The sequence below is a fragment of the Anolis sagrei genome, chromosome 6, assembly GCF_037176765.1.
Source record: "Anolis sagrei isolate rAnoSag1 chromosome 6, rAnoSag1.mat, whole genome shotgun sequence".
Classification (NCBI taxonomy): Eukaryota; Metazoa; Chordata; class Lepidosauria; order Squamata; family Dactyloidae; genus Anolis; species Anolis sagrei.
This window is the reverse complement of record NC_090026.1, coordinates 41,069,947-41,092,115: the sequence shown is the minus strand read 5'-3', so window position 1 is coordinate 41,092,115 and position 22,169 is coordinate 41,069,947. Positions and strand designations below refer to the sequence as shown.

At 43.4% G+C, this 22,169-nt stretch overlaps 1 protein-coding gene across 1 annotated transcript in view; it reads left to right on the top strand.

The window, feature by feature from the left end:
* Positions 1-287: 287 nt before the first annotated feature.
* Positions 288-22,169, top strand: part of LOC132778270 (gasdermin-A3) — a 32,173-nt gene continuing 10,291 nt past the window's right edge. Inside the window, exons 1-8 of the mRNA XM_060781056.2 lie at positions 288-415; positions 3,332-3,568; positions 6,839-7,022; positions 8,946-9,111; positions 9,220-9,313; positions 10,205-10,282; positions 13,000-13,050; positions 21,816-21,848. Coding sequence (XP_060637039.2) covers positions 3,352-3,568; positions 6,839-7,022; positions 8,946-9,111; positions 9,220-9,313; positions 10,205-10,282; positions 13,000-13,050; positions 21,816-21,848 — 823 coding nt within the window. The 5' untranslated portion in view covers positions 288-415; positions 3,332-3,351. The remainder of the gene's footprint in view (positions 416-3,331; positions 3,569-6,838; positions 7,023-8,945; positions 9,112-9,219; positions 9,314-10,204; positions 10,283-12,999; positions 13,051-21,815; positions 21,849-22,169) is intronic.

The window sequence follows — 22,169 nt, the reverse complement described above, 5'->3', positions numbered from 1 at the left end:
ACAAACAACACAAGGGTGTTACATATATGTGGCTGGAGCTACACTTAAACATATATCTGTTCCAACTTACATACAAATTCAGTTTAAGAACAAAACTATAGAACCTATGTTGGTCTAACTTGGGAACTGCTTGTATTAAGGCATGGCAGCTAAGGTGCATTATTCTGAGTTGATCCAGGCTTTCCTAAGAAGTCAGTTGTTTTCCTGGAAAGGGGATGAATTGAGCCTTCAGCTGAAAACGAAACTACATTCAGAGGCAGCTAAAGAATCCCATTCTGTTGCAACAGGAAGCAGGGAGGGCTGGCTTCCTTCTTGCTCGTTATTTGAAACAGAGGTGTTGACATTAGGAAGGAGGCTTCAGATTCCAGCAGTTACAATCAAGGACCCGAGTTTGACAGATCCTTAAGAGCCAGAGGTAAGACTGATGAAAAAGTCGCAATTGCACTTTAAGGCGTGCAGAGCAATTGCTTGGCTGGTTCCTGCCTCTGTGTAAATCTCAGTGCTTAAATGGAGATGAGAAAGCAAATAAGGGGGATTCGTTTAGGGTGGGAGGAGGCAATACTAGAGACTCTAAAAAGAAGAAAAAGATTATAAGGTTTTGCTAAGAGCCAAATAATAGGAGAAAAAGTCCAGTATAGTGGGACATGATCTTATTCAAAGACATGATCTCCTTATTAAAATCTCTCAAATAAAGACTTAAAAGTATTTCTGGCATGTGTTGCAATGGATGCAGTTTGATACCACTTTCACTGCTCTGGGACCCTTGGATTTGTAATTTGGGGAGACACAGCACTCCATGGCAAAGAAAGCTAGAGTCCTTGTGAAACTACAATTCCCAGGAGTTCATGGCATTGAGCTACAGCGGTGAAAATGGTGTCAAACAGGATTAATTCTATAGTGCACTGCAGAGTTAGGGTGCAGTGGGTTAAAGCACTGAGCTGCTGAGCTTGTTGACTGAAAGGTTGCAGGTTCGAATCCGGGGAGCGGCATGAGCTTCCGCTGTTGGCCCCAGCTTCTGCCAACCTAGCAGTTCAAAAACATGTAAATGTGAGTAGATCAATAGGTACCGCTCCGGCGGGAAGGTAACAGCGCTCCATGCAGTCATGCCAGCCACATGACCTTGGAGGTGTCTACAGACAACACCAGCTCTTCGGCTTAGAAATGGGGATGAGCACCACACCCAAGAGGCGGACACGACTGGACTTCATTTCTGGGGAAAACCTTTACCTTTATCTACCTGCACATGTTCTCAGTGGAAACCATTTATCAGCCTCATCAGCCAAAGTAATAGCAAATTCGTATGATCATCAGATCATACTAGTTATTAATAAAATTAGACACTAGAGGATAATTTATTGGTAAGAACGTTGACGGAAGTAGCTTGTAAATATCAGTGACTCAGCCAGTGGAGGGAGGGTAGTTAGGAAAAGGCAAAGTTTTAGGGTGTGATTTGTTGCTGTTCTGTGATATCATAGACTACCTGTACCCGCCAGACTTCCCTCCCTCTTTCTCTCCTTCTTTATTTCTCTCCTTCCTTCCCTCCCTCCCTCTTTCCTTCCTTCCCTCTTTTTTTCCCTTCTTCTTTCTTCCTTCTCTGTTTCTTTTCTCTCTTTTTAAAATTATTTTTATTGATTTTTCACCAAAGTTACAATAAAACAATCATTCATAAAAGAAAGAAAAAGAAAAGAAAAAAATAGTTCCACCATCACCACAAAAAGTTCCTTAAAAACATAATACAACAACAACAACAAAAATCAAACCACAACCAACACCCTAGTGTGACTTCCCTTCTTATTACTTTCCTTAGTTCGTATTCTATCTTCCCCTTTCCTTTTTCCCATTTCTTCCCACAATGTTTACTTATATATTAGGAAGGGGACTATATATGTGACTTCTCACTCTCTTATTTGGTTTAACTTATCCAGTCTTTCCTTTCAATATATTCTTGCAAAAGTTTCTATATGGATCATTCTCCAGTATTTGTTTATTTTTTCGCATGACCACCAAAGATGGTAGAACGTACCCTCTTGGCTCTTACATTTCCAACACTTATTATCAACCTGTTTGTACATAATACTTAATTTTTGTGGTGTCATATACCACCCATGTAGCATTTTTAACCAATTTTCTTGCATGTCAGATGCGTAAGTATATTTCAATCTCTTTGTCCATATTTCTTCCCACTCTTTTACAAAGTGGGGGGAAAAAGATAATTACAAAAATTTATTGCAAATTATTAGAGTGGGCGACAGAAAGGGAAGTCATAAAGGACTCAATGATTCGATGGGCCTTCTCTGTTTCTTTTCTCGATTCCTTTGCTCTTTGGTTCCTTCCTTCCCTCCCTCTTTCTGTCTTTCGTTCTTCTCTCCTCCTTCCCTCTTTCACTTTTTTATTTCCTTCTTTCCTTGCTTCCTTCTTTACCTTTCTTTCTTTCCTTCTCTCCTTCTTTCCCTCTTTCTCTCCAGCCTTCTTCCTTCCTTCTGCCTTTCTGTGTATGTTTTGTGTGTGCATATATGTGTGTATATATTTCTGCATATATTTGTGTATATGTGTATATATGTGTTTATGTGCATATGTGGTTTTGCACATGCGTTGGAATTTTTTTTTTTTGCTTTTTAAGTCCCTCCCGCTGTGTTTTTTAGTATTTTTATGAGTGGTGGTCACTCATTGACTTGATAGGTGTATTGTGTCCAAATTTGGTGTCAATTCGTCCAGTGGTTTTTGAGTTATGTTAATCCCACAAACGAACATTACATTTTTATTTATATAGTTCCCCTAATTATATTTCAGAACTTATGTTTTGACACAAGTGACGGTTGACTTGAAGGCACTGGCTTTTAAATGTTTGTTATTATTTTCATTGGATTATGTTTATGTTTTATAATGTTTCATTTCTGTATGTTTTTTGTGTCGTTCGGCAATTGAATGTTTTGCTCTCTGTTGGAAACCACCCTGACTCCTCTCGAGGAAGATAGGGCAGTATATAAATAAAGTTTTATTTTTTTATTATTACATGGTAGCAATAGAGCCAGTATTAGTATAAGTTATAATAGAGATCAGCAAACCACTATTCAGTAAACTTGTCTTTTACAATCATAAGTTATCAAACTTCGTAAACATTTTGGGTAGAGCTGTTGTCCACATTTGGAGGTTAATTGTATTAACTGCATAATTACACCATGGGAAGCAGTAAATAAAACATATTTTCTTTAAATTCATTTGAAGTGATGAAGGAATTACCATTTCCAAAGAGGAAGTCATTTTTCTGCCAATTACACAATGCAGTTTGGTTCATAGCTTTGTTCCTTTTCTCATTGTTTCTCTCTTTTAGGTCAAAATTATCTCCTTGAAATGTCGTTCTACAAGACAACCAAATCTTTGGCAAAAGAACTGAACTCGGAAGGAGATTTGATCCCCGTATGCAGCATTGTAGACAACGACCACTATCGGCCTCTTTGCCTGCTTTACAGAAAGGCAAAGTCTTCGTGGTGGAAGACAAACTCTTTTCGTAAAACTGAATACAAACTAACAGATGTACTTTGTTCTGGCGGCCATGCTATAAAATTAGGTAACATCTAAGATGAAGTAAGACATAGATTGGAATAGTTGAATTCTCTGATATTGAACTCCTTTCCTGGTGAGATTAGATCAGCCCCCTCCCTCCGGTCCTTCAGAAGGATGGTAAAAACTTGGCTGTGGGACCAAGCTTTTGGGACAGGGAAATAAGACAGCAATTGGAAATCTCACCTTGCCAACTAGTAGCTACCTCATCACACTAGATAATGAATCCACTTTAAATCTGGCTGCTGCCTCCTGCAGAATTTTGAGATTTGTAGTTTAGGGAGGAGCCTTTAACAGCCTCACTAAACTACAAACCCCAGAATTCTACAGGAGGCAGGAACCAGATTTAAAGTGGATTCATTCTCTAGTGCAGTGGTCCTCAACCTGGGGGTCGGGACCCCTGGAGGGGTTGCGAAGGAGTGTCAGAGGGGTCACTAAAGACCATCAGAAAACACAGCAGTTTCTGTTGATCATGGGGGTTCTATGTGGGAAGTTTGGCCCAATTTTGTCATTTGTGGGGTTCAGAATGCTCTTTGATTGTAGGCGAACTATAAATCCCATCAACTACAATTCCCAAAATATCAAGGTCTATTTTCCCCAAACTCCACCAGTGTTCACATTTGGGCATATTGAGTATTTGTGCCAAGTTTGGTCAAGATCCATCATTGTTTGAGTCCTCAGCGCTCTCTGGATGTAGGCGAATTACAACTCCAAAACTCAAGGTCAATGCCCACCAAAACCAGTATTTTCTCTTGGTCATGGGAGTTCTGTGTGCCAAGACTGGTTCAATTCCATCATTGGTGGGGTTCAGAATGCTCCTTGATTGCAGGTGAACTATAAATCCCAGCAACCACAACTCCCAAATAACAAAATCAACTCCCCCTAACCCCACCAGTATTCAAATCTGGGCGTATAGGGTATTTGTGGCAAATTTGGTCCAGTGAATGAAAATACATCCTGCATATCAGATATTTACGATTGATAGCAGTAGCAAAATAACAGTTATTAAGTAGGAAGGGAAATAATTTTATGGTTGGGGGTCACCACAAAATGCGGAATTGTCTTAAGGGGTCGCAGCATGAGGAAGGTTGAGAACCACTGCTCTAGTGTGATGAAGTGGTAGATTTGGTGTGAATGACCGAGACGGTTTTAGACAGCGGTTTTAATGTTGAGATCAATGATTTTAATGTTTATGTATGCACATAATTTATTTGTCCCGGCATTGAATGTTTGCCATTTGTATGTTGTGAGAAGGGCGGAATATAAATGCTTTAAATATATAATAATAAATATTTGCTAATGATAATTGCTTAACAAGTGTACTTAACAATAATTACATAATGTGCATTAATCACTGCTTTGATTTGCAAACAACACTGTATATTGATAATTGCCCAATAATAATTGACCTCACAACCTCTGAGGATGCTTGCCATAGATGCAGGTGAAACGTCAGGAGAGAGTGCTTCTAGAACATGGCCATATAGCCCGAAAAACCTACAACAACCCAGTGATTCCAGCCATGAAAGCCTTTGACAATACCATTGCCTAATAGTTTATCAATAATACAAATTGATAAACTATTAGGCAATGGTATTGTCGAAGGCTTTCATGGCTGGAATCACTGGGTTGTTGTATCAATACAAATTGATATTGAACACTGCTCTGCGCCTCATCAAAAAGTTAGTTTTAAATAGCTGTAACAACCTCCAAGAAGGGGTTGCTTGATCCAGCATAGAACTGCAAAAGAACAGATTTAAAGAGTTGTTTTGATAAGTCTGTGTAGCACAGGGTGAGGGAGTGGTTGACACAGCAAAGTGATAAATCTTCTCATAGGCAATGAGAAACTAGCATTGACATAATGGGTTTCAACACGCATGCTCCAGCAATAAAGATGACATAATGGCTTTATGGCGCATGCTCACGGAAAGAGAAAAGTTTCTCTGGGAGTCTGCCTCTTGCCCAGATCCACAGCTGTTTCAATACATGTGATGTTTTGGTGCTAAATTTGTAAATACAGTAAATACTACATAACGTTACTGTGTATTGAAATACTTTTTCTGTTTGACATTGAATAGGCTTCCTTAATCCACTTTATTAGCCAACATTTTTCTTATTCAACGTTCCGCAAACCCATTTATGTTGGATAAGCGAGACTCTACAGTACAGTCAGATTTATTTATTTACTCAGGGATGTCAGAATTGTCCTTACAATACAATAATATTTGCCCAAGAATGCATTAAAAGGAATAAGAGAGAAACCTGGCATTCAGATCTACTTTGCATTGAAGATTTTCTTACACTCAACATGACAACCTCAACGACTGTAGGAAAACCCACAAACGTTTATGTTGTTACCATGCATAAAGATAATATTTTCTGTTTTATTGAGTCTTAGGTAAATAAGGAAGTCATTCTCTGTTATCCTCAAGATGGCTTATAAAATTATATGAGTCCAACAACAGTACCGCACAGCATTAAAATGTTTTAAAGCCTTAAAGCAGGGGTCCTCAAACTAAGGCCCAGGGGCCGGATATGGCCCTCCAAGGTCATTTACCCGGCCCTCCATCAGGGTTCACCTAAGTCTGAAACGACTTGAAAGCACACAACAACAATAACCATCCTATCTCATCAGCCAAAAGCAGGCCCCCACTTCCCATTGAAATATGAATAAGTTTATATTTGTTAAAATTGTTCTTCATTTTAATTATTGTATTGTTTTAAGTGTTTTTTTGCACTACAAATAAGATATGTGCAGTGTGCATAGGAATTCATTCATATATATTTTTCAAATTATAATCCGGCCCTCCAACAGTTTGAGGGACTGTGACCTGGCCCTCTGTTTAAAAGGTTTGAGGACCCCTGCCTTAAAGCATACAAATGTTTTGATATACTGATTGAAGGAGAGGAAGGATGAGGCCATCCTGATCTCTCTAAGGAGGGAGTCCCAAAGTCTGGGAGCAGCGACCAAGAAGGCCTTCTCACATGCTTTCACCAAGTGAGCCTGAGAAGTTGGTGAAAGGCCTCTCCAAAACTCATAAAACTCATAGAATCCAAAGGCCCAAAAGGGTCCTACCCCATGTCCCTCCCAGCCATGTTCAGTAAACTTCTGTCCTCAGTATCTTCACAAATCCCTGGTGTGAGGCTATTCATCTAATTTGGTAGAGCCAGTCATTTTCCTACACTTTATTAGAAAAAGACATCCTGATCCCACAGCTGTCTTCATTTATTCTACTGATTCTTTCAATCACATAATTTATCCATTTTTAATTTCCAGATGTCAAAGATGGAGGCCAGTTTGACGTTGAGGATCAGGTAGATGGAAAACTACAAGGAGAACTTTCTGGACGCGATATAGTTCCCATAGAAGCAAAGTCCAATTATAGTACATCCCATGTGATGTCTGTGAAGATGAAAAAGATACAGTTATGTCCCACTATCCTCAATTCTGTGAAAAAGGTGTAAGTATATTGATCTTGTGCACTTGGTTCAAACTCAGAAGCACATGATACCTTGTGCTGATGTGTAATGTTTCTACTCAGCTATGATTTAATTCCGAAGTCCAGTAGAACTGATTTCCAGTACCAAAGGTTTTCTTCTAATTCTTTCTAATCTTAGTATAAATGTATCTGAGAAAGTAACTTAAAAGCCCTACGCAATAATGTAGAACAAATCACAGTTTTATTAAGAAAATAAAACAAACAGAAATACAGTGGAACCTTTACTTATGAGCATCCCAACGAACAGGCTTTTCAATCTATGAGCCTTCATTCATCCTGAGTTTTGTTTTTACATACAAGTAAGGTTTTGATGTATGTGCTAGGCAGAGGGAGCACTCGCACAAGAGTGGGCAACGGACTACCAGTGGGCCATGAGGACAAAAATCTGGTCCACGAGCCTCCTTTCTCTTTATTTATTTATTTATTTATTTTATTTCCGTTCCTTTTGTGTTGCCTGCCACTCCTTCCCTATCGCAGACCAGCCCCGCCCCCTTGGATAGACCACATCAGCTCTAGATTATTAAATTTGGTTTTCGGTGGGCGAGCAGATAATGACTACTGGATGGCATATGTTCTGTATCAGAAACTAGAGCAGATGTTGACTACTCAATACAATTATCTGAATCAACACCCCAAATAACCAAACTGAATCTAAAGTTGACCAAAAACTGATTCGTAACCCTTATAGTACAAATATTGGAGAGCGATCTCTGGTCAAAGTAGTCCCTGGTCAAAAAAAAAGGTTGGGAACCACTGGCTTAGAAGAACTTGGATTACAGGTACTGCACTTGATTTTGTGTGGTTTTTATTCCGGCTTCATGGAGAGAGAGATGGAAAAGCAAGAGAAGGGAGGATTTAACCATTCCAAAGTTGATCTTTCTTTGTTTCCTGTTGCATGTGAATGTTCTGGTTTTGCCTTTATCTCACACTGGCCAACACACATTTTAAAGTAGATTTTTCTGTTTACTCTTGCATATCAATGTTTTGGTTTTGGCTTGCTCTTACACTGGTCAATATATATTCTGTTGCCTCAAATGTGCCTCCTTGCAACAGCGGCTGGATGGAACCAAGCACTGACTATTTTTGAACATTTTTCCCTTACCAATTTTCATAATAGATAGTTTAATGCCAGGGTCCTCAAATTAAGGCTCGGGGAACGGATACAGCCCTCCAAGGCCATTTACCCGGCCCTCGCTCAGAGTCAATCTAAGTTTGAAACCACTTGAAAGCACACAACAAGAACAACCAGCCAAAAGCACTTCCCATTGAAATACTAATAAGTTTATATTTGTTAAAATTGTTCTTTGTTTTAATTATTGTATTTGTAAATGTTTTTCTTTTTTTGCATTAAAATTAAGGTATATTCAAATTATAGTCTAGCCCTCCAACAGTTTGAAGTACTGTGACCTGGCCCTCTTTTTAAAAAGTTTGAGGACCCCTGGTTTAATGTTTTGAATGTTATCTGACAATTTAAATGAAGCTTAGTGTTTTTAACATCTGAAATAAAAGTCTGCTTTACGTAAGTGAATCCTTTTATTGATGGGATTCATTATGTGTATTTAAAAACACGTAACAAAAAAATGTGGAGGAATTTTCAGGGTGCCGGAACAAATTAATTGCATTTCAATGGGAAATTTTGCTTTGAGATAAGAGGATTTTGAGTTGAGAGCTCAGTCACGGAACAAATTAAACTCTTAAAACAAGGTATCACAATATATTTCTGATATATACTAGAATCCAAATCGTTGATGGTCAAGAACTCCATTCAGTAACACCTGGCAAATGGTGGGTCTCTTACCTTTAGCTTTTATATAACCATTGTTCTGTGCAATCTGTGCTGTTACTTATATTTTGGATGATGGATGTCTGTGTTTTCTGCTTCAGAAAAATTGACATGGATCATGAGTTCATTAAACAATCAAAGAAGCATAACTACAACCTGTACATTGTGACTGAGGCAATAGAGGCTGTGGAAGATGCACAGTTCAAGGTGTCCAGCCAAATGGAAGGCAGCATCTTTTATGAAGCCTATCTCAAAATGGGGCTGAAGGTCAGAACTGAATCGCTTGCTATCGTTCACAATTTGCAAGGAAAGCAACCAAGTGTCTCCTTTCACATTACTTGCAGTTGATGCAGGGTGGGTTTTTCTCTCTTCTAGGGTACCAGCAATAGTAACAAGACAATTCATATCCCAAAATCTTGCATCCTGGCATTCAGAGCCAAGAAACTACAAGTAGGAAAGGAATCATTAGGTAATAAGATATGTTGATTTTTCCGTCCTCTCTTTTCTTTTTATGTTAATCCTTAGAATGGCCAGAACTTGGAATAAATTCATTGCAAATAACTTTTGAGGGACATGTTTCTTTTGGCAAATGCTTATCCTTTATATGTGATAAGAAACATTTGGTTCATTGCAGTGCCCATTGGGGATGGCAAACATTGCTGTTTACTTTACTTACATATATGAGAGAGCTAGTAAAGCATTGCTGTAGGTATTTCTCAAAACCAAGACTCTCATGGGAGTCCCAGGACAAAGTCAGGAACGTTGTTAGATGTCACCTAATTAGGAAATCAAGGGGAGGTATAAAAAAGTCGACAGGTCCTTGGAATGGAAGGGTAGTTTAGAATAGGAAATGATTTCTCAAAATGAAAGAGAGAGATTATAATGGTGGGGTCAGGTGCCTTTAGGTGCAATGTCTTGGTAGAAATGAGAATGTGGAGGACCAATACACATACCCTTTCTCAAGCCATCTGTTTTTACTTTCTGATCTGGAGGAATCCCTTACATCTAACAATATCTAACAATATTGCTGATTTTTCACTCAAGTCCTTGGAATTTGTTACAAAATAGGCAGGTAGAGCAATTGACATCCATTGCCCTGTACCAATAAAACAATAAAATGATTAATAAAATGCTTCATCATATTAAAATATCTAACCATGCTGTCTATGCAGAAGTTAATCAATTTGAGTTCAGTTGTATTTGCTTCTGGTCCCACATAACAGCTTAATAGATTAAAAAGTATTTTGGATGATACTTCTGCCCTGGTGTCATTTCCAAATTAAGAAATGTATGTACTCAAATGTTAATTTTCAAAACTCATATTAATTACAGTTACAAAAATTGTTTTGGTTTTTCTCAGGTATTTCCTACTATTCAGATGATAAATCAGAAACTTGGTTTTCCTCAGATGTGTCGTACCATGCAGGTGGCAAAAAACGTAAGCAAAGTTTAGCAAATTTGTTTAATATTCAGTATTTTATTTCTCAAAATCATTCACACATTAATAGAAGTGGTTTCATAGTGCAAGCATTCTTCCAAAAGCATCTCAGAGAGACAAATATCATGCTTTCATCTGATTCTTTTAACCAGTATTATAAACATTTGCCCGAGCCAAAAGGCATTTCAAATTTTTCAACAATTTAATAAAATGAGAAGGTGGGAAGGCCATATACATAGTAGACCCATTTGTCATTTTAGTCTGAATTGAAAGTACTGAATTCAATCTCCTCAGGAGATCATATGTGGTATCTTAAAGCTAATTTGGTCTGGTTCTAGGTAATTAAAAAAAGAAGCCACCATTTAAAATTATACCTGGAAGCATATTGGTATTTAATTTCAGTCTTTAACACATAAGAACATGATGACTTGGGATACCTTTCATCAATATTGTCATTGTATTGTTGAAGGCTTTCATGGCCAGAATCACTGGGTTGTTGTAGGTTTTTTCGGGCTATATGGCCATGTTCTAGAGGCATTCTCTCCTGACGTTTTGCCTGCATCTATGGCAAGCATCCTAAGAGGTAGTGAGGACCTCAAAGATGCAGGTGAAACGTCAGGAGAGAATGCCTCTAGAACATGGCCATATAGCCCGAAAAATACTACAACAATCCAATATTGTCACTGCTGTATTCTAAACCTGTTGATACTTCTCGCACACTCTTCCTAGTCAAGATCCACAGCTACCTGATATCTTTATCACACTATGCTGTTAATAGCTCTATATTCCATGTTAACTACCTAAAGCTGAGTGCATGGAATGTGGACCAATGGTAGAGGATTTCTCCATCAAGATCAATGGCACTGACATCAACAAAGTGACCAGCTTTAAATACCTCATCTCAAAGATCACCTCCACTGGCGATGTACCGTCAGATGCTCACAGGCATGTAAATGCCACATGAATGAAGTGGAGAGCAACGATAGGTGTAATGTGTGATAAGAAGATCCTAATCCACCTAAAATTGAAAATATACAGGACGGTGGTGATACCAGTAACTCTATATGCCACTGAGTGCTAGCCAACTACTAAGGCCATCGAGCAAACTGCACACTATGGAAATGTGGATGCTCAGGTGGTCAGTGGGTATTACTCTGAAGGACAGGATTGCAAACGATACAGTGCGCTCCATCTTTGGAGTTGCTCCAGTCACGAAGATGATGAAGGAATTCCATCTGAGATGGTTTGGACATGTGCAACAAAGTGACGAGTGTTCCATGGCTAAAACTGCACTGAATATGGAAGTTGCAGGTGCCACAAGCTACACGGCAGACCTAAAATGTGCTGGCTTAGTTGTTTGAAATGTGACATGGCTGAAGCAAGACTCGTAATGAGAGACATGACTGATAGAAACAAATGGAGAACACAAAGCAAACAAACAGACACAGCACATTTGGGGGACAAACACGAAGAAGAAGAAGAAGAAGAAGAAGAAGAAGAAGAAGAAGAAGAGGAGGAGGAGGAGGAGGAGGAGGAGGAGGAGGAGGAAGAGGAGGAGGAGGAGGAAGAAGAAGAAGAGGAGGAGGAAGAAGAGGAGGAGGAAGAGGAAGAGGAAGATTCAATTTTAATTACCAGGGAATTCTTCCAAGGGAAGACAGGCCCCATCCCTCCCCTTCTTTTGTAAGAGCTTGAAGACATGGTGTTTTCAACAAGCCTTTGAAAATGACCACTTCTAACTCAGACCTACACATTGTTGAATACAGCCTTATTCTTCCTACCAATTACCCAGATTCTTTCCTCTAATCGGCCCCGGAGTGAACAGCCACAGACCCGTACCTAATATTATTGTTGCTTGCCATGGCATTGCACTTAATTCCCGGCCCCCCTAGAATTTTTGGCCTTGCACAAATCTTGGCCCGGCCTTTTACATTTTTAAATTGCCTTGAACAAGCAGGATTACTTTTAATATGTGTGTGTTATGGCGACAATTTTTATGTTTATATTTTGTTTTGTTAATCTTATGGTTATGTTGTTTTTACTTTGTATGTTTTGTAATGTTACCTGGGAACCGCTCTGAGTCCCCTTGGGGAGATGGAGCAGTATATAAATAAATTATTATTATTATTATTATTATTATTATTATTATTATTATTATTCTGGGATGTGCAGTTTACAGAGAGGAGCTGTGAAGTCTTATCCAGGGAGTTCTTGGACCTCTCTAAACTATGAAATCCAGGATCCTATCAGGGCAAGTAGAATACAGCACTAGAGCAGTGCAGTTTGATAAAGGAGTAACTTTGATGTCACCACAACATGGATAACGATAGAACTGTCAAATTCCTTTCTGTGGAAACCTCTCAGTGGAAGGTGCTTACAAGATACACCAGATGGCTCTCCCTTCCTTTTGTCTAATGGGAACATGTGAATGAAACTCCTCCAGACAGGTCTAAGCTAAGCATGCTCACATGCCCAGTGGGGAGGGGGCAGAGGCGACAAGAGACCCTGCTGCAGATTACCTTAAAGAAGCAGGGCTTCCCATTTGGTAGGGCTTAGAGTGAAAGCTGTGAGAGGGGTTGGCAATATAGTGGCTCCCATAGGAGACAATTCAGTTGCCACAGTAATAAGCAGAAGCAGGAGTCTATCCATTTTTCTCTGTCCCTCTCCTCAAAACCCCATCATCACATCAACACAACTCACTGTTCTCTTTTTCTCTCTAGCTACAAAGTCTATAGTCTGCGATGGCAAAATTGGCAGGCCTTTTCCCCAAGGTAAGTGATGGGGGGGGGGGGGGGGATGTGAGTGCATGAATGTGTAGGGGGAAGTTTTCACCTCACATTACGTGTTCAGTTGGGGAGGTGACCCGCAACAATCATGGTGCAACTGCATTTATAGAGCCGCTCTTTGTCTACCAACCCCCGAAGAAAGACACAAGAATAAACGACACAACAACAATATTTTGGATTCAAATTGGGCAACTTTTATTTAATGTTACCTATTTAACTTCTTAACTTAACTCAAGGGTGCCAGGAACTGGTGAAATCCTAACCCAGGTAGTACCACTACCCGACAACAATAATTTCCGGGCGAAGCACCTGGGTTTTCCGGTAATAAACCAGATCACCATGAAGGGAAATGAATGAGGAGTCTCTTTCAAAGCTGTTGCATCCAGACTCCTTCCCTTCCGAGGCCATTTAACTACACTTCACCCTTTAACTGTGGTGAGTGCTCAACTTAATGGCCTGTCACCCCTTAAAGGGGTGCACTAGGTGCACACCGACTAACAGGAATTTCCCTCGCTATTTATGTCTATCCTATTTAATGTATTGCTCACCGCTCTGTCTAGCCCCTAAACAGTATAGGGTAGGCAAAAAACCCCCCCTAGAAAATTAAGAAGGGGAAAAAATTCCTACCCGGCTCCGCAGGCAACCACAGATTATACTGTTAATGGGCGGGAGTGGTGGGCCGGCTTCCAGGCGCTGAATGCGCCCGACTGGGTTCAGCCTGCATGCAGGCCACGCCCCCAACCTTCTGGAGGGTTCCCTCTAGGCCCCTCCCTTGCCTCGTGGGAGGCAGACAAATGTTCTTTCTCTCTCCCCATTTCTTGGGGAGAGGAAAGCTATTGTCTACCAACCCCCGAAGAAAGACACAAGAATAAACGACACAACAACAATATTTTGGATTCAAATTGGGCAACTTTTATTTAATGTTACCTATTTAACTTCTTAACTTAACTCAAGGGTGCCAGGAACTGGTGAAATCCTAACCCAGGTAGTACCACTACCCGACAACAATAATTTCCGGGCGAAGCACCTGGGTTTTCCGGTAATAAACCAGATCACCATGAAGGGAAATGAATGAGGAGTCTCTTTCAAAGCTGTTGCATCCAGACTCCTTCCCTTCCGAGGCCATTTAACTACACTTCACCCTTTAACTGTGGTGAGTGCTCAACTTAATGGCCTGTCACCCCTTAAAGGGGTGCACTAGGTGCACACCGACTAACAGGAATTTCCCTCGCTATTTATGCCACGGATTGGGGTCAAATGTCTATTTCGTCCCCATCCCCCACCAATTCCTCTAACACCCTTCTAATACCTTCGTGTAAATCTAACAAAAACTGCTGGTTGCCCAACTCTGAAAGATGCACCCCATCACCACGATATAAACTCTCGTCGTCTCGTGTGATGCTTGGGTGTTCAATATAATGACCCCTCTGATGGATCATGAAGACCCGCATGGCCCGGTTCACCCGCTTCCTGGCTTTTTCTAGCCTACGCACGTCGCCCCCACCTAGCCACTTGCGACGTGGTATAATAGCTGACCAAACCACGTGAACCTGGGGCCATGTCCACCAGATCTTACGAATGTCGGCCCGTGCCTGTAAAAAGAGGGCTTTGCCTGTTAGCAGGCCCAAATCGTTACCCCCGAGGTGGATAACCAAAACATCAGGAGGGGGCCCACTCCTGGCATCAAAGAGCAAAGGGCGCAAACCGTCCCAGCGAAGGCCTCTCAAGCCCTTCCATTCCACCGTTGCATTAGCCGCGAGGCCCAAATGCTGGCCATAGGCAGTCCTGAGGGCCTCTCTTCTTGCCCAGAACACATAACTGTGACCGCAGACCAGGACCCTCCATCTATGAACCAGCCCAGCGCGACCTGCAACGATAACAATAACTTATGAGGAAGCCGATCGTATGTAGCCTCGAAATGCACCAGACTTCCATCGGCCCAGGGCTTTTATTTCCTCATTCCTGTATCCCATAGCCGCTGCCGAAGAGGCCGCTCCAATCCTAAATGAGTGGGTCCCAAATCTAAGGTGACCCAACCCCAGGAGATTGAGTGCCTTGGCTGTGATCGCCCAAAACTGGAATTTTGTCAGCGGTCTGCCATCCTGGTGACAAAACAAATAGCTTCCTTCCATGCCCCTAAGTGCTGTAAATTGTGTCATGGCAAGGACGGGGCATAGCTCGTCATCTCCGCATTTTAGCAACCTAAGCACATGGCCTCTCGACCCTTGGTCTGTTTTGGAAGATCTAATTCCAATTTCCATACTGTCTCGAAAAACCTTAACATCCGAAACCAAAAGCGCGCGGTGTGAGGTATCATTTTTGGATAATGCCACCAATTCACTCACCCGAAGAGCCGCAAAGAACGCGGTCAACGCCGCCGCATGAAATAACAGTTCCTCATAATGTGACGTGCACAGGCTAGGCCATAATTGTTTAAGTCCTTTAAGGATTGCAGGTGTGAAGGGCTGGCGATCATCCCTTAGATGACCGCGCTGTCTAACCCAGCCTGTTAAAATTTTTTGAAGGCGAAAGTCGTCGGTGGGGTCGCAAAAACCCTGGGCCTTAAACCAGTATGCGAGCGCCGACAACTTTGACCTAATCGATTGGGCTGACAGACCCCTCCTCTTGTGATAAACACAAAACTGGACCAAGTGGTCATACGGTGCCGGCATGATTTCCGGTAAATTGTAGTATTGTCTAAATTCTAGAAACTCCTGAACTGCCCTGGCGTATGATTTCCGAGAACTAGGTGCTAATGCAAATCTCATACCTAACGTGGCTTCGTCATTCCAGCCCTCCAGAGATGGTCTGGCATGCGCTCCGGATGGACGTCCGCCGCGGGTGCCAGCAGTCTGAACCGCTCCATCTGCATACGAGACAGAGCGTCAGCCAATGTGTTGTTAAGACCCGCGACGTGGAATGCACGAAATAAGACATTAAATTTGAGGCAATGTAAAACAAATAGGCGTATAGCGCCCATAACCCTGCGTGACCTGGATGTAAGCGTGTTAATAACCTGCACGGTGGCCATGTTGTCACACCAGAAGTGGACCGTGGAATTAGCAAACCTGTCAGCCCAAAGGGTGACGGCAACCAGGATGGGAAAGAATTCCAAAAACGTTAAATCGGACGTAATGCCCCAAGTATGCCATTCCTCAGGCCACTTCTCGGCACACCAGTGCCCTTCAAAGTAAACACCAAATCCAATGGAACCCGAGGCATCGGAAGCGACTTGTAAAGCGTTCCGCACCAGTAACTCTTGGCGCCAAAAGGATATCCCATTAAACTGGCGCAGGAATTGCAGCCAAGTGTCCAAGTCCGCTCTTATCTCTAATGTCAACCTAATGTGATGATGGGGCCGTGTGATGCCGGAGACGGCATCGCACAGTCTACGGAGGAAAGCCCGACCAGGCGCTAGTACTTTACATGCAAAATTTAGATGGCCAATTATTTGCTGAAATTCCCGAAGGGTGGCCTTGCGCCGTGACAAAAAGTGTTGTATTTTGGCAATCAAACTCTCCACTTTTTCCACCGGCAGCCTGGAGAACTGATTGACAGTATCGAGTTCTATCCCTAGAAATGTGAGCACTGTAAGGGGGCCCTCTGTTTTTTCCTCAGCTAGAGGCACTCCCAGGGAGTGCGCTAGCTGTTGAAAGGCACGTAGGAGGGTACCGCAATCACCCGAGCGGCCCTCCCCTACAAAAAGAAAGTCGTCCAAATAATGTACGACACCTCTGAGACCCGACTGAGTTTTTACTGCCCATTCGAGAAAAGTACTAAAAGTTTCAAAAGTGGCGCAGGACACTGCACACCCCATGGGCAGAGCTCTATCCAAATAGAACAAACCTTGAAACTGAAAACCTAAAAGCTCAAAATCGGCCGGGTGAACTGGGAGCAGCCTGAAAGCTGATTTGATATCGCACTTAGCCAATTCAGCTCCCGGCCCGTAATGCCGTACCAATTGTACTGCTGCATCAAATGATGTGTAACTAACTGAGCATTGCTCATCGGGAATGGCGTCGTTCACCGACCTCCCTTTGGGGTAGGATAAATGGTGAATGAGGCGGAATTCTCCGATTGCTTTTTTGGGGACTATTCCCAACGGGGAAACCCTGAATTGAGCCGTGGGGGGTGAGACAAATGGCCCCAGAACCCTGCCCTCTTTAACCTCTTTATCAATCTTTTCCTTGACCACAGCCTCGTAACCCAGGACCGACTTTAAATTTGGCGATAAACAGGGGGAACGCGGCCCCATGGCCGGAATTCTAAATCCTTCGCTAAAGCCGCGCAGCAAGTAAATTGCAGCGGCTCTGTCCGGGTATCTTTCTAACCACCAACTAAGGGGGCCCACCTTAATTGGACTGGGGCCCTTTTGGAACGTTAAGTTGGGCTGGGCTCTTTCGGCTGAACTGGGTATCTCTTGGCGCGGGTCTTGCGGGTTTTCCCTTGAAGCAGCTTTTAGCTGAGTGGTTGCCCTGACAGATAGTGCAGGCATGTTGGAATTTGCAATTTTTTCGAGCGCAGACTCCCTGGGCCGCATATTCCCAGCACATACTTTTTTGTTTCTGAGTCTGCTGCGCTGGGCCTCCTTGACGAAAGGGCTGAATTACTCTAGCATTTTGGATAGTGTGGCCGCTATCGGCCTTCTCACCAGAAACCGATCTGGTTGAATTCATCACCTCCATCCACAGTTGACTGTCGATGAGGTCCCATCTCTTGTTGGGCTTTGTGGCGGCCTCAGCACGAAAGCGGCTGTCGTAAACCAGCCACGCCTGACCTGTGTAGTTGACGTAAGCCCCATAAATTATGTTCTGATATTTGAAGAGTGACTTGGCCCTGTAAGGGTGAGCTTCAACTATCAAGGATGCGTATATGGTGTAGCACGCAATCCAGTTCTTCCAATTTTGCTCCACCCTTCTTTTTTTTAGCTTTTCTTTTCTTTCCTCGTCTAAATCCTCCTTCTCTTTTTTGTCTAACTCCCTAAAATACAAGGAAAAGATGTCTATGTATTCGTTTCTGAGGATTCTGTCTATCGTCTTCTGAGACAAATGCGAACCCAAGGAAGCGGAGGCTGCCGTTGAGATCACCGGCAAAACCCATTTGTCCGTTCCCCAATATTGGTTCGCGTCCCCTGACCTAGCCATTTCCAATGATATTGGCACAACACTAGCTTCTTGGAGACCGACCTTTGCGGCCGGAGGTCCAACTGCAGCCGGGGCCAGATCTGCCTGATTAAGTGATTTGCTTTGTGTCTGGTCCTGACCCCAAGGCCAGACCAGTGTAGTGCTATTACCTGATGACGTCGATGGTCCCTCAACGGCCACCGATTGTAAGGATGCTTGGCCCGCTGTCGCTGTTCCGGACATTGCCAATGATGTATCCCGAATTGTTGCCCCCGCATCAGATGCCTTGGGTGCCGCCGAAAGCGGCTGCTGGACTGCCGCAGTTGATTGAGGCTGAGGTATCGCCTGGACCGGGCCGGTTGAGGTAGTGGCCGGACTGACCGATGTCAGTTGACCCACAACTGCCTGTGCCGGTGGTAACTCAGGAACTGGGGAACCCTGTCCCTCCTGGTTGGGCTCGGCCGGGCCATCACTCGCCTTTTCTTGGCCTGCCGCTTGTCTGCCAGCTTCTAGAATGGACATACGGGAAAGTAGGTTCTTAAAAATTAACTTTCTACTAGCCCGCCGTGCCGGACGCGGCCCCGCCTCCCGCGTTGCCAGCCCCCTGTCTCTCTCAAATTTATCCATCCTAGCTATCAGGGCATCAAGGTCTTCAGCCGAAACGCCCTCCTCCTCCGATGATGACTCTTGAGGAGGGAGGGGGCGCTTCGCCACAGTCTTCTTTGCAGGTCCCTTCCCTTTAGGGCCGCCCACATTCTTCTTAGGCGCCATCCTGAAAGAAAATTCAATGATAACTTTGTCACATATATGATATAAATGCGTGCCCGTTATACTGGACGCAATATTGTCAGGTGACAGCCTATAAGCAAGACCCAAACAGACTAGGGCCTATTGATCTATTCACATTTGCATTTAGCATATGCTGTGAGGTAAAATCAAATTAACACTGACCTCCAGAGCTCATGTCGCGCCCTAATAAGCGTCACCTCCAATATATGCCTATTTGTCACATCACATTTAGCTTTAATGGCCCCCCAAGCTGAATAAACATGGAGCCAACAGCCGGAGCTCTCTCCCCCTAAACCAGGCCAACCTAGGACAGGGGCTTATAGATCTTAAGCAACAACTATATATATATATATATATATCCTCTCTCTCTCTCTCTCTTTTTTTTTTTTTTTAATTTATATATATATATTTATCAATATGTACTCCGTATATATACATATGTGTGCCAACCATAGCAAAACCTATTGGAGCTAATATTGCGAAATCACCTGCAGCAGTGACCCGCACACAGAGCCTGGCAACCTGGTCCGTTATGTTTTGGACCTACACACTGTAAAATGAAATAAGCTGACGCTCACAGCAGGAGCTGACCATATCTGTATATAGCCCCTTTTATGGCTGGGGCCGCCTTGGTCTGTTTTGTTTTATTTATTATTATTATTATTATTATTTATTTTACTGTAAAGTTGAAAAAAGGTGGAGCTAACAGCCGAAGCTCACCCCCAGCATAACTGACCCCATGTTTTTTTTTGTTTTTTTTTTTTTTTTTTTTTTAAGGCCTGACGGTCTCTTCGCGTTTGAATCGTGAGGCTGGTATTGAGGTATGCAGGGGGTGCGACCCGGCGTTCCTCCAGCATCGTGGCTAAACCATAACGCCCATAACTATCATTATTAATAGCTTTAAAATGTCCTAACTGGCGGCCGCCACACTCGTTCAAGATGGCGGCCATGCTCGGGTCTGTTTAAAATGGCGGCCGCCACGCCAGTTCAAGATGGCGGCCACTCGAGCCTTGCAGCCACAGCTGCCAGCCCGCCAAACGAGGCCCGGCCTCCCTTGATAACCCAATCACCACTCTAGCAGGGCGTGGTCCCAAACAGGCCGCCCGCATGCGGCAGGCCCGTGCGCCGACCAACACTGGGGCACCAACGCTGAAAAACCGCCGCCCGCCAAACAGGCCGCCAGCTCCATGGCAGGCCCGAGCACCGGCTCCGCCTAGGCGCCCAAACCGGACAACCGCCGCCCGCAGCCAGGGGCCTTCCAGGCCCGAACGACCGACCCCCGAGCATGCCAGGGTGGCGCGAGAAGGGAAGGTAGCACGGGCGCGCCAAACCGCGCATCCCCCTCCCGCATCGCCACCCGCCCAATCACGAGGCCCGATGGCCTAACTCTCAACAGTGGAAACCAAGCCACAAACGTAAAGGTGGAGGTGGGGGGGGGGGGGCGGATGGACGAACGCACCCCCCAAAGCAACACCCACTAACACGAGCACCCAGGGAACCACGCCAACGCGCCCGCCGGCAAAACCGAGGTAATGGGGGAAAAGCGCGACCACCGCCCGCATCCCCAACGCAGTCTGAATGGGCCCGCTTGGATGGGGGAGGGGGAAGGGGTGGCGAAGTACCCACCCCAGGGGCCCCGCAACCGACCTGAGGGTGCTGTATTCTTCCTGACACCCTAAAGTCCTCGTCTTCCTCTTCAGTCTTCTCCGCTCTCAACTCTCTTCAGTCTCTTCCTCTTCTCTCCGATCCTCCTCTTCTTTCTTCTTCGTCCCCCGGAGTCGCCGCACGTCCTCTCCTGCCGGCTTCCAGGCGCTGAATGCGCCCGACTGGGTTCAGCCTGCATGCAGGCCACGCCCCCAACCTTCTGGAGGGTTCCCTCTAGGCCCCTCCCTTGCCTCGTGGGAGGCAGACAAATGTTCTTTCTCTCTCCCCATTTCTTGGGGAGAGGAAAGCTATTTGCTGGGGAAGGAAATAAAGCTTAGATGTTGTAGATGTTGCACCGGGACTGTGGCGCAGCTGGCTGGGTGTCAGCTGCATTAAAGATTACTACATGAATTCGAAGCCATCCAGGGTCGGAGTAAGCTTCCGGCCAATTGTGTAGCTTGTCATCGACCTTTGCAACCCGAAAGACAGTTGCATCTGTCAAGTAAATTTTTAAACAGAGGCTGGATGGCCATCTGTCAGGGGTGATTTGAATGCAATATTTCTGCTTCTTGGCAGGGGGTTGGACTGGATGGCCCATGAGGTCTCTTCCAACTCTTTGATTCTATGATTCTATAAGTAGGAAATGTAGGTACCACCTATGTGTGGGGAGGCTAATTAAACAAAATTTACGAAGCCATAAAGAATCTCCAGCAAAAGCATGCGGGGAATGCGGAAAGTACTTCATCAGTGTCGCAGATGGACGGTGAAGCGACAGCTCCTCTGGTGGCCAGAAGTTGGAATGTTAAATAGCCTCTGACTGTCTGTCTATATGTGTTGTGAGTCTATGGCATTGAATGTTTTCCAAGTATGTATACATTGTAATCCGCCCTGAGTCCCCTGTGGGGTGAGAAGGGCAGAATATAAATACTGTAAATAAAATAAATAAATAGTATAGTACAGCCTCCATAGCCATTTAAGATGAAGATGGGATAGTTTTTAAAACAAAGTAGGGGGGTCTGTGCTTTGGACATTTTTTTTGTACTCCAAAAGTACACAACTAAAAACATAGCTGCACTAGGTGGTCTTTGGGCTCCACTAAAATTCAGTAGGATCTATTCACATTCTGTTTTAATTCCGATTATATGAATTATATGTCTGATTCTGTTTTTCTTATTATGCTTGTTTTTTCTATAGTAATTTCAATGCCAGAGGAAGAAATTAGCACATGTAAGTAGAGTTCATGTTTCAGAATTTGGAGTTTAATGCAAGCTCTGAAGTGAATCAGAGTCCGTTGTTAACAGAGTCCGTTGTCTGCCTTGTAATTGAACATATTGACACAATGCAATAATATTTCAATAAATATGGGGATTCTGAAATAATACATATTTCTGTAGTGTGGGATTTTTAAAAACCCTCAGGGGAAAGTAAAGGCATACATATTTCTATTACTTCTGTGAATTATCTTCTAACATGATGACTTGGGATACCTTTCATCAATATTGTCATTGTATTGTTGAAGGCTTTCATGGCCAGAATCACAGGGTTGTT